This window comes from Carassius carassius, chromosome 14 (assembly GCF_963082965.1).
Source record: "Carassius carassius chromosome 14, fCarCar2.1, whole genome shotgun sequence".
NCBI lineage: Eukaryota > Metazoa > Chordata > Actinopteri > Cypriniformes > Cyprinidae > Carassius > Carassius carassius.
Window position 1 is genome coordinate 884,062 of NC_081768.1, and position 12,653 is coordinate 896,714.

Genomic DNA, 12,653 nt, shown 5'->3' on the forward strand with positions numbered 1-12,653 from the left:
ACAGCATATTACACGCTCAACATTCAACACACTCTATCAGTCTGGGACATGAATGTGTGTAATACAGAGCCAAAGATGCAACTCACATTAGCATGTCACATCAGTAAAATGAGTCTAAACCTAAAACCAAATGTGTAACTGTGATGAAACTCACCTGTACAGGTTCCAGTGGGCGTCGTCTTCAGGGGGGCGTGTCTGTTTCTCATCAGGTGCTACAGCAGAGCCGTTTAGCTCCACCCCCTCAGACCGGAGTTTAAGGATGGTTACCTAGACAACATGATACTGTGCTTTATGGGATGCTATTGTTATTGTTTTTACTTTAGAAATGTAGTGCTATGCATCTAGAAGTCTCTAGAAGTCTTTAACAAAGATGCATACAGGCACATGTAAGAAATAATGTTCAGAAATCAAGGCTCCTCAGAAGATGTGAGATGTTCTGGAGGCTTGTGAAGATCATTCCTCCGCCGAGGAACAGTGAAAGTAAAGCTTATGGAAACAAACGCTCCTCAAAAGATCCTGAGGATCAGATTTGAGACTCTAAAACATGATTGATGGAGAATCAAGTAAAGCTGAGCTGCTTCAGTCCAGGAAGAGTTCATCTGGAGATATTACTGACCTTATTCTGACCTTTACTTGATCACAATCAGGAAAGATCTGACACCAGAAGTGTTTCTAAGATTACACTAAAATAGCTATTACTGGATTAAACACCCTCTGAAGACATCATCATCACACACTCATGATCCTGGAGGTCTGACGCAGGCGTTACAGAAACATCACCGTATTGAGCGGGACATTCTTCTAAAAATGTTTATTAAAGGAGTATTTCACTCAAGAAGACAATTCTCCAAACCTGCTCTCTGTTGTTTTTTTTCACTCACACAAACACTATTTAAAGACACTTCATTTGTGTTGCACAGAAGAAAGTAAGTCAGCAAATGATGACAAAATGTTGGAAAGATTAACTCAGTTTATATTTAGTGTTTTAGTGTTTAATGCTGACAAACCGGTTTCAGGCGAGACACTACATGTTTTTCATGCACTAGTTTTCATCTATTTTACCCGAATGACAAAAGCAAGCATTTAATATGCACATGTAAGTTTTTATTTCATTGCATTTAACTATTTGCATTTTTAGATTTTAATTCCAATCTATATCTTTAAAGGTTATAATGTTTTATTTGCCCACTTCACATGCACTTCACAAGCACATCTACTTTTCTATTCTTTATATCTTTCTTTATATTGAAGGTTTTCATTGAGAGGTTTGTTCATATATCATTCACACTGATTTATCTTTAACATTTTTATTCGTAAAAACATGGAGAAAATTGTCTCCTTTGAAAAAAAAAACAAAAAAACGTTAACTCTAATATAACAACAAATTCAGACGAAAATTTGGAGTCTGGTTTTATCCAATTTTTAGATTGCTTTTCTGGAAATATATGCAAATGAGTGTATATTTAATCGAAATGTCTCATTTGCATATTTAAAAATAGTTGTCCTAACATACTGTGAACAATCAGCTGGGAAATGCATGATGATATCTATTAGTTTTGTATCATACACTGTCATTTTTTTTCAAAGTTGTAAATATAAGACTAGAAGAAAACATTTTTCATACTTTTTTACCTTTTTTAAACTTAAAAATTTCAAGTTTAATTCAATGTGTTACATGCACTTCCTTTGTAATTATTTGAGAATTTCACTAGCAACTTTTTCTTTTGCTAAAAATTCCCATAAATGCTGAATTTGAGAAATCCTAAACTAATATATATATATATATATATATATATATATATATATATATATGTTTTCCAATATATTTAGCCTTAACTAACTTTAACTAACAGTCTCAAAACAATTCTCTTCAAACTGTTGCTCTGCCATGACAAGCATATAGCTAAAAACTCACTTTCTTACATAACATAACATAACATAACATAACATAACATAACATAACATAACATAACATAACATCTAATGTGCACTATGATAATGAGATCTGTATTATAATCTCTGAAGCGCTCATCATGATGTACAGTATATTGTATAATTTACACAGGATGTTTCCTCTGAACTATTGAAGTGTAAACCTGAGTTGATTGCATGCATGAATACTAACCCCTAAGCCTAACCTTAACCTCAGTATAGCACTGTTTGTTGCGATGGGAACATTGGTGATTAGGTGAAAGAAATCCAGCATTATTGACTGTGTTTGTACCTCAGCGTTGATGAAGTGGACCTCGGCGAGCAGACGCAGCAGATCTCTCTGTGTGTTGGGCTCGGTCTGGTTCCTCTGATCTAGACTCGCTCTGTTCTTGGGTTCATCTGCAATCACACAGGATTCAATCAGAAAAACTCGTCCCACAAACCTTCAAGGTGGAAATACGGCAGTATTTTGAGTTTATATTTCATTTCATTATGACTTCGATTCCCAAGAATTGATTATGTGTCTCTTTGTTCTGAGTTTATATCCTGCAACTGTGATTTATTCTTTCTCAGAATTGAGAAAAAAGCAAGAAGTGTCAGATAAAAAGTTGCTATTCATTTCTTTATAATTTACTTGCAATTTCATCGTGAAACATGTTTCTGCAAGGTTTTGTTTTTCAGTGTATGCCACCAAACCAAACTGCACAAATAATCATCCTGTCAAACCAGAGTTTGTTCGAGACGCTCAAACATGCGTCTCAGTCTTCAGGGAAATCAACTAAAGAAAGACTTACAGTCCCTACAGTGCGTCTGAACACTGGAACCTGGAATGATTTTAATATTACACACATCAGCTGTAAACTCATTTTCCCAGCACATGCAGCAGCTCTGCATCATTGCATTATTCCTGGCTCTCACGGGACTCACTTACTGGTGTTTTTCCATCGTCCGTCATCATAAAGCAGACAGAAGCGACAGGCCGCCCGGCACACGTCAAAAACCTCCTGTTTCCGGGCGGTCTTGGCCAGCGAAGCCCATAATCTCACCCTGACAGAGACACAAACATCACAGAATGAACACTTCAATCCGCAGCTCCCTCGACGTCTTCGACTCAGTCACACAGTAATACAGTATGCCTTCTTCAGCTTTTCTGGTTTTATTCACATGTTCCTTCCTTGTGGAAGAAAATAGAAAAGAATGAAGTTATTTCCATCATAATGAAGTCCTGGTGGGCCGTATGTTCCTGGCCTTGAGAGGTGTACGATGATGAACTCGAGGGTGAAGCTGATGGAGGGAACTCAGAGCCTGCTTTATTTTAATGAACACACAGTACACATGGCTTTTGGGAATGAGCACAGTTTTTAGAAATAAGAACTATGTTGATTTGTCAGAGTGATTTCATCATGCATACATAAGGTTAACACTGTGAAATTAACTCAGAAATAAGACTGTATACTGTTTTTGAAAGAAGTCTCTTCTGCTGACCAAAACTGCATTTATTTGATAAAAATACAGTTCAAAAGTTAAAATTCAAAATAACTGTTTTCTTTGTAAATATATTTTAATATGTAATTTAGTCCTGTGATGCAAAGCTGAATTTTCTCATGATCATTCTAATATCCTGATAATATTTCTGATTATTATCAATGTTGAAAACAGTTGTGCTGCACAATAGTTTAGTGGAAACTGTAATGAAGTCTAAGTAGAAAAAAAAATAATTAATACTTAAATCGATCAAAAGTGACATTTATATTGTTACAAAATGTATAGTGCAAAATGTATCAACTGCACATTACAGCAATAAATTATAAACAGAATATAAATTGTACAACCCGAATTCCGGAAAAGTTGGGACGTTTTTTAAATTTTAATAAAATGAAAACTAAAAGACTTTCAAATCACATGAGCCAATATTTTATTCACAATAGAACATAGATAACGTAGCAAATGTTTAAACTGAGAAATTTTACACTTTTATCCACTTAATTAGCTCATTTAAAATTTAATGCCTGCTACAGGTCTCAAAAAAGTTGGCACGGGGGCAACAAATGGCTAAAAAAGCAAGCAGTTTTGAAAAGATTCAGCTGGGAGAACATCTAGTGATTAATTAAGTTAATTGATATCAGGTCTGTAACATGATTAGCTATAAAAGCTTTGTCTTAGAGAAGCAGAGTCTCTCAGAAGTAAAGATGGGCAGAGGCTCTCCAATCTGTGAAAGACTGCGTAAAAAAATTGTGGAAAACTTTGTTCCTCAACGTCAAATTGCAAAGGCTTTGCAAATCTCATCATCTACAGTGCATAACATCATCAAAAGATTGAGAGAAACTGGAGAAATGTCTGTGCGTAAGGGACAAGGCCGGAGACCTTTATTGGATGCCCGTGGTCTTCGGGCTCTCAGACGACACTGCATCACTCATCGGCATGATTGTGTCAATGACATTACTAAATGGGCCCAGGAATACTTTCAGAAACCACTGTCGGTAAACACAATCCGCCGTGCCATCAGCAGATGCCAACTAAAGCTCTATCATGCAAAAAGGAAGCCATATGTGAACATGGTCCAGAAGCGCCGTCGTGTCCTGTGGGCCAAGGCTCATTTAAAATGGACTATTTCAAAGTGGAATAGTGTTTTATGGTCAGACGAGTCCAAATTTGACATTCTTGTTGGAAATCACGGACGCCGTGTCCTCCGGGCTAAAGAGGAGGGAGACCTTCCAGCATGTTATCAGCGTTCAGTTCAAAAGCCAGCATCTCTGATGGTATGGGGGTGCATAAGTGCATACGGTATGGGCAGCTTGCATGTTTTGGAAGGCTCTGTGAATGCTGAAAGGTATATAAAGGTTTTAGAGCAACATATGCTTCCCTCCAAACAACGTCTATTTCAGGGAAGGCCTTGTTTATTTCAGCAGGACAATGCAAAACCACATACTGCAGCTATAACAACAGCATGGCTTCATCGTAGAAGAGTCCGGGTGCTAACCTGGCCTGCCTGCAGTCTAGATCTTTCACCTATAGAGAACATTTGGCGCATCATTAAACGAAAAATACGTCAAAGACGACCACGAACTCTTCAGCAGCTGGAAATCTATATAAGGCAAGAATGGGACCAAATTCCAACAGCAAAACTCCAGCAACTCATAGCCTCAATGCCCAGACGTCTTCAAACTGTTTTGAAAAGAAAAGGAGATGCTACACCATGGTAAACATGCCCCGTCCCAACTATTTTGAGACCTGTAGCAGAAATCAAAATTGAAATGAGCTCATTTTGTGCATAAAATTGTAAACTTTCTCAGTTTAAACATTTGCTATGTTATCTATGTTCAATTGTGAATAAAATATTGGCTCATGTGATTTGAAAGTCTTTTAGTTTTCATTTTATTAAAATTTAAAAAACGTCCCAACTTTTCCGGAATTCGGGTTGTATAATGTTAACCGATATTCAAACAGAAAACAGGTATAGTTGTAATATTGTCACAAAATTTTTACTGTATTTTTAATCAAATAAATGCAGCCTTGGTGAATAGAAGAGACAAAATCTTCATTATTCCAAACTGGCATTGAAAATAACGCGTCTTGTAAACGTGCATCATAAAGCATAAACGCACACCTTTCTTTGTCATCTGAGCTCATGTCAAGTCCATCCAAATGACCTTTGACCTTCTGCACACAGCTGCTGTGATGCTGGGCTTTAGCAGCGAGCAGCTCCAGACGATCTCCAGCTCCATCATCTGAGAAACACAATCAGCTCAATCCAATAATCAATGGTGAAAAATACTAAAATATATATCATATATTTTAGTTTGAGAGTTGCACAGATCAAACACTATTAAATCTGTTCCAGATTTCAGTGTGTTGATGCTGTGACCTATAGAAAGACAACTGAACATGCTGTTGTAAAATATGCACAAACCTTTGACTTTACTGTCAGCGTCCAGGACGGTTTGGAAAGCATCGGGAGCCAGAGCGACTCCAGCACTAACCAGCAGCGGCCGTCGCTTTCTCAAAGCCTCTTTAGCCTGTTTAGATCACATCACCAGATCAGTACAGTACACACAGAACACCAGCGCTCTGATACTGAGCCTAGACTCTGGATCATCTGAACAGTGTGTTAACACATCCAATGTGACGACTTCAGGTGCAAGATACAACATCTGGGGTTAAGAAATAAGTCTCTTCTGCTCAACAGGCGTGCATTTATTAGATACAAAATAAAAAAAAATTATTATTTAAATAAATTACATATTATTTTTACTGATTCCAAACTTTTGAATAGTTGTGCACTTCCAATTTTGTCCAGAGTCTAATGCAGCGTTGCTTGTATAATCTACATCAAAGTCATGTATGAGAATGCAGAGCGCTACAAAACTAATGAAGCTTTGATTCAGGGACCTGCTGAAAGGGCCGTTCATACTGGACACATAGCAGTCAGCTGTCTGTGTGTGCAGGAGAGCCGCTCATCACCTGCTGGATGAGTTTAGCGGCGTGCTCCTCCGCTCGTGTGGGAGCGCTGTGGACAGAGGAGCGCAGCTGGAGGAGCTGTAAGGAGGAGGACAGGTGCTGGGACAGAGGATCTAGCTCAAGAGCTTTCTGAAGATGCTTCATGGCAGATTCCAGCTTCTCATCCTCCTCGTCTATCGCAGCGAGCTCAGCGTGAACCTGACACAGCACATCCAGCAGCAAACTGTGCACAAACACAGTTTAAACAACGTCCACTTTAAATCAAGTCACATCTAATACAGATTCAAAGCAGCTTCACAGTGATGAACAGGAAAACAACACAATCAATGACTTCAAATATAAGACCCATCTAATTGTGCTGTAAAGCAGCTCTAAGGAAGACAAGTCTTTATTCAGCTCAGTTCAGATTCAGTTCAGTTTAATAACAGTGTCAATGTTGCACAAATATGTTGCTTGGGTCTTAAAGTTCAGTCTATTCCTCACATCACTTCATACTACGATACTAGAATATAGTACAATAGACTAATTTAAAGGCTTTTAAAGTTATTTATATATATATATATATACAATTTTTTTTTCTTAGAAACATTTAAAAAAAAGCTAAAATGAATTAAAATAACAAAATAATCAAAATTAAATTTAAAAAAAGGCAGAAATGTGAGTTCATATGCAATTGTGAGAAAAAGAGTCACAATTACATTTAATAATTCTTTTTTATTTTTTATTTTTTCAGTGGAGTTAAAGGGCTTCCATAATAAATAATTCTAAAATAATATAGGAATATAGTAATAGTTTGTCAAAAGCAAAAAAAAACTTTACTTCTCACATGCAACACAAAATTAGTTCCTTTAGTAGAAGGTTTAGTGGCGAGGGGCAGATAATCAATGATAGCGACTTATATAAGTCTTCCTCACAAAAAAAAGCATTGCTTGACTTCAGAAGATGTAGAGTTTAGTGCATGTGACTAATTTTAGAATATTTTTAAGTCTTGTTTTGTCTGCTTTCTAATAAACATCTCTGTTTATGTTCTTCACAGTGAATAAATAAGACATAAGTATGAGAACATGTTCTTTTTCTTTTCATTCCTCTAATGACGAAGCAGACGACTAAGCTCAGATTCCCAGAGTATCAAGTGTGCTAAACGCGCTGGAGTGAAGGGAGCATGTCTCAGACCTGTGTGTGTGCTCCAGCGCTCGAGCGACGGTGAGCAGGGCTTTCTGGACTCTCTTGTGGAGGTTGTGTTGGAGAAGAGGCAGACATGTGTTCCACTGACACACACACACCGCTTGAGTGACCCGAGCGTCTGCTTTCTCCAGAGCCGTCTGCAGCAGCGCATCCAAACGAGCGATTACACTCAACCACAGCTGCGAGAAACAACACTCTCTTAGACATGCATGTGAAGCACATCTTCTTCTGGAAGAGCTCTCAGCACTGCTGGCCTTTTGGTCAACAGTCACTTAAATACTAGAATTATCCATCATTTAAGATTATCATCTCAGTTTGGCTTCGGATTTGATTTATAATAATATCTAATTTGATATTTATGAACACTTGAGAAGCAGCAAGTAATTACAGCCTTGAATAATAGTTTGCATTATTTTGTATTTCTATATTTCCCTTTTATTTTGAGCTAAAACCATTTTTTTTAAATATGTCTGCATAGTTTTTTTTTTATTAATTTGTATTTAAGTTTTTTTTAGTTACTTTAGTAAATCAAGGTAAACAAATTGAAAATGATTATATTATTATTATATTATATTATTATATTATTTGATTAAATTTAATTAATAAAATAATTTAATCGTGAAGTAAATTTATTGTGCTTGGATACACCATTAAAAATAGTTTTTGTTAATTGAAACAAAGCTGAAGCTATTTCTTTACTTTATTCTATTATAATTTTATAGATTATTCCATATTATATTTCTTTATCAAATGACTATTTTAAATAGTCTTGTTTTAGATATATATAAATAAAAACATAATTTAACATATAATTTCATTGAGAAGCACAACTACATAAGATATTAAGAAATATATTAAATATATATTGAATTAAGTCTTTTTAGCATGCATTTATACATATGGTTTACTGTTTTTACATATGCATATGGTTTTACTATATTTAGAGTATGCACTTTATGTTTTACTATAATTAATATACTGTATATAAAGCACATTGGCTGACATGAGTTTAAAATGTGCTACAGAAATGAATAAATGAAATGCAAAATAAATGCTATAGAAATTGCAGGAACTATACGTGAGCAGGAGCCTGAAACCAAACAGTGTTCTTGGTAAGAGATGAATACAACAGAAGCAGCACCTCCACACTGGATCTGGAGTAATTCTGCATTCCCTGTCTGTGTTTGTTCAGCTCCAGCTCACACTGCACACACTCCATCATTATACGCTGACCCACCTTCAGGAAAACACCACCAGACCTCTGAGTCACACAAACAACAACACAACACAAGAAAGGAAAGAAGCACTTTGTGAGTCTCACGGTGACATCTGTGGCTCGGAGCTCCTTCAGACAGTCGCATGCGGTTTGATGTTGCTGGAACTGCAGAGAGAGGAAAGCCAGATCCAGCAGAAGCTCAACCCTGAAATCATGAGGGTTATAATGATTACACAAATATTTTAAAGCACTTCCTACTGGCTTTGTGGCTACAAAAGATCATAAGTTTATCATGAGCTTAGGTGTGTGCATACTCCGACAGAAAGGATGATGGATAGGAATAAAGTTCATAAACCAAACATAATAAAAGTCCTCTGGACTTTTAAATCTTCCTGTTTTAAAAGTAAATGATTCACCGAAGGAAGCATAAGTTCTTGGGGTCCTGAAGTGCTGCAGTGTTGGACGCACCTGTCGGTCAGTGGGATGGGAGAGCTGTGGTCCAGACAAACACTGGAGCTGCAGGAGGAGGATGGACTCGAGTGGAGGACGCTGGGTGGAGCACTGAAGCTCTGGGTGAAGGGTGGAGGACTGGATCCGCTGGACTCGCAGATGATGTTGGGTGGAGCACTGGATCTGTGGATGTCCGGTGGAGGACTGGAGGCCTGGAGCTCAGACGCTTTGGGCTCTGATGAGTGCTTCAGCAGCAGGAAAATCTCCTTCAGTGTAGCTCCATCATCTCTCTTGACTTCAGCGACATCAACCGCACTGTGAAGAACATGCAAACACACACTTAGTCTCGCTGATTTCTGATCCTGTAGCTCAGGCAGTACAGCATGGTGCTAGAAATGACAAGTCATGGGTTCAGTTTCTAAGAAATGCATACATTGACATGAATTTTCCACAAGAAAAAAAAAAAAAAGAAATTCCTAACCCGGATATGTTTTGACTTATATTACAAAGCAACTTACAGTATATAATGCAGTTCACATCAAGTACACAAAACATTTGGATTTGTGCTGAATTTCAGTTTCTCTTTAACTTTCTCTCAGCAATGCAGTTTTTACCCTGTGTAACATATTTTTTTTTAATAGTTTTTTATGTTAACAAAATAAAATAAAACTTTTAAAAAGATATTTATTTCAGCATTTCTTAATTTAAATTGATGTACTAAATTAACTAAAAATAAAATTTTAATATAAACTGTACAGACATATATATACATAATTGCAAAAACAAAAAAATTATAAAAATAGCACAATTTCTAAATCATTTCAAAATATTAATAAAAACTAAAATAGGATGCAATATACTAAAACAACTAACTATATTTTACATATTTTCCAAGTTTTTTCTTTCATAAGATACAGTACCTTGAATGCAATGTAAGTAACTTTGGGTAAAAGCATCTGCCCAATGCATTTACAAATAAATGCAATGACAATTTCAAATTAAAAGTACAAATATAAGGAAAATCTTAATATTACTGAATAGTAGTGGGTCTTCGTGTGTTTCAATACCATAATTGTACAGTTACAGAATGCATCAATACTGCATTAATCACTTTTATTTTTGTAGCACCTTTCAAAACCTAATGTCAATAACTAAAAAAAATAACAAACATCCACAAAGTTTTTTTTTACCATAAAATCACCAGACTGACTTTTCAGATAAATGCAGAATATCTATGTTCAGCCAACAACTATCCATCTGTTAACCATTAAGATCTGATGAACACCCATAAACACTTATGAAGTCTTCAGAAATGATCTTTAAACTGTTTTCTTCATCCACACAGATGAGGAGAAGCACTTTAGTTTATTTACTTTACTAGTTTAGTTATTTACTAGTTTAGTTAATTTACAGCGTAGGCTGCACAAAATGTGTTGTTTTCACTGGAGAAGTTGAGATGTGATGACTGTGGTGGCTCAAGTAAAGGTACAGCGACAAAATGCAGCTGTATTTGAACACAAGGAATAAAACCACTGTTAATGTGATAAATATCTTCCTTACTGTTTAAGCTTCTGGATCTTGTACATCACGAGCAACTTAGAGTTTCCATCTTTCAGCATTTCAGAGACATCCATGAGGTTGTGTCGAACCTGTGGAGGAAACCTAACTATATTATAACTATAATTTTGACATACTGCATGCATTCTCTGGGTAGCAGGGTTATAATAGTTAACATAACTATAACAACAACAATTTGTTGAAATAGAGCCAGAGTGAATGAGCTGCTCGAGCAGGATTAATAACACAACACAAAAGAGAAAGTTTTACCTGTATGGAGAAAAGCCGGGGATAAAGCTCTGGTTTATGTGCCTGTATAAAATCAGAGGTGACTTTGGCCAAAGCAGCTGCTTCCTTCTGCTTCCCAGCATCGAGAAGACATTCAACAAGGTGTCTGAATAGAAACACCAGATGAAAACAACATGAATTATGAGCCTTCACTCCAGTGTTTTACAGCATGCATTTGAATTTCCAATGCAACCTCTTCGACAACAGACTGTAGAGTCAAGGCAAAGAGCCAGATTCAATTTGAGATCAATGACAAGCCTCTTTCAACTTTTATTAGGGATGAGTTTATTTTGTGCTCCAGGATTACATGCCTACAACAATAAAACAGCCATGAAGGAGTTTGATCACATCATAAAGATTTATTATGACCTTTAAAATCCATCTCTAAACAATTTTCTCAGTATAAGTGGTGTAAAACAGGCCGAACCCTGACAGAACTGAAGGTGAAGTGTATCTGTGAGCTGCAGGATCAGGATCACTGGAGATCTGTGACATCAATTCAGCGCTTCAATGGTCACAGTGGCGTCAAAAGAGCATCTAAAGGCTGCGTACTTGTCCTGATTATTGAGTTTCTTAACTTTGAACCACTGATTGCATTAGCTATCGTATCATATAATACATTTACATAAGAATCTCATATGAACTATGCATAAAGACATTATTTTTAGAGTTAAATTATATACCATTACCCAGTTTTTCTATCTACATTTTGAGTGAAACTAAAAATACCATAATGCATACAAAATACTTAGACTGAAATTTAAGATTTATGTATTTTAACTGCATATAAATTTCCCATGCATTTGGATTAAACATAGTTAACACAAACACTTAACTAATAAACTTATATATGATGCATATTTGTCAGTCATGCATAAATGAAACTGGTCAGATTTTATGGCATAGTTTATTATTTAAAAAAAAAATGTATTTATTGATATAGTCTAGAATCAGCATAAATCTATGGAAGACCGTGTCGGCCACTGAATAAAAAACTTCTTATCTCACAAGTCTATATATATCCTGCAATTCTGACATTATAAAGCACATTTCTTGTATCCTCAGGATTGTGAAATGTAAACTTGTTATTCTGAGAAAGAAAAAAAGGTTGCAATTGTCTATCTATATACAACCCGAATTCCGGAAAAGTTGGGACGTTTTTTAAATTTTAAGAAAATGAAAACTAAAAGACTTTCAAATCACATGAGCCAATATTTTATTCACAATACAACATAGATAACATAGCAAATGTTTAAACTGAGAAAGTTTACAATTTTATGCACAAAATGAGCTCATTTCAATTTTGATTTCTGCTACAGGTCTCAAAATAGTTGGGACGGGGCATGTTTACCATGGTGTAGCATCTCCTTTTCTTTTCAAAACAGTTTGAAGACGTCTGGGCATTGAGGCTATGAGTTGCTGGAGTTTTGCTGTTGGAATTTGGTCCCATTCTTGCCTTATATAGATTTCCAGCTGCTGAAGAGTTCGTGGTCGTCTTTGACGTATTTTTCGTTTAATGATGCGCCAAATGTTCTCTATAGGTGAAAGATCTGGACTGCAGGCAGGC

The 12,653-nt window shown here is 36.1% G+C and overlaps 1 protein-coding gene across 1 annotated transcript in view; it reads right to left on the bottom strand.

The window, feature by feature from the left end:
* The window catches only part of LOC132157554 (cilia- and flagella-associated protein 46), a 97,451-nt gene that overhangs the window by 74,448 nt on the left and 10,350 nt on the right, over positions 1-12,653 (bottom strand). Inside the window, exons 6-17 of the mRNA XM_059566926.1 lie at positions 11,069-11,192; positions 10,802-10,890; positions 9,260-9,556; positions 8,897-8,996; positions 8,717-8,812; positions 7,564-7,754; positions 6,394-6,613; positions 5,843-5,948; positions 5,540-5,660; positions 2,864-2,979; positions 2,225-2,331; positions 155-267 (exon numbers count right to left, since the gene is read on the bottom strand). Of these exons, the coding sequence (XP_059422909.1) occupies positions 155-267; positions 2,225-2,331; positions 2,864-2,979; positions 5,540-5,660; positions 5,843-5,948; positions 6,394-6,613; positions 7,564-7,754; positions 8,717-8,812; positions 8,897-8,996; positions 9,260-9,556; positions 10,802-10,890; positions 11,069-11,192 (1,680 nt within the window). The remainder of the gene's footprint in view (positions 1-154; positions 268-2,224; positions 2,332-2,863; positions 2,980-5,539; positions 5,661-5,842; positions 5,949-6,393; positions 6,614-7,563; positions 7,755-8,716; positions 8,813-8,896; positions 8,997-9,259; positions 9,557-10,801; positions 10,891-11,068; positions 11,193-12,653) is intronic.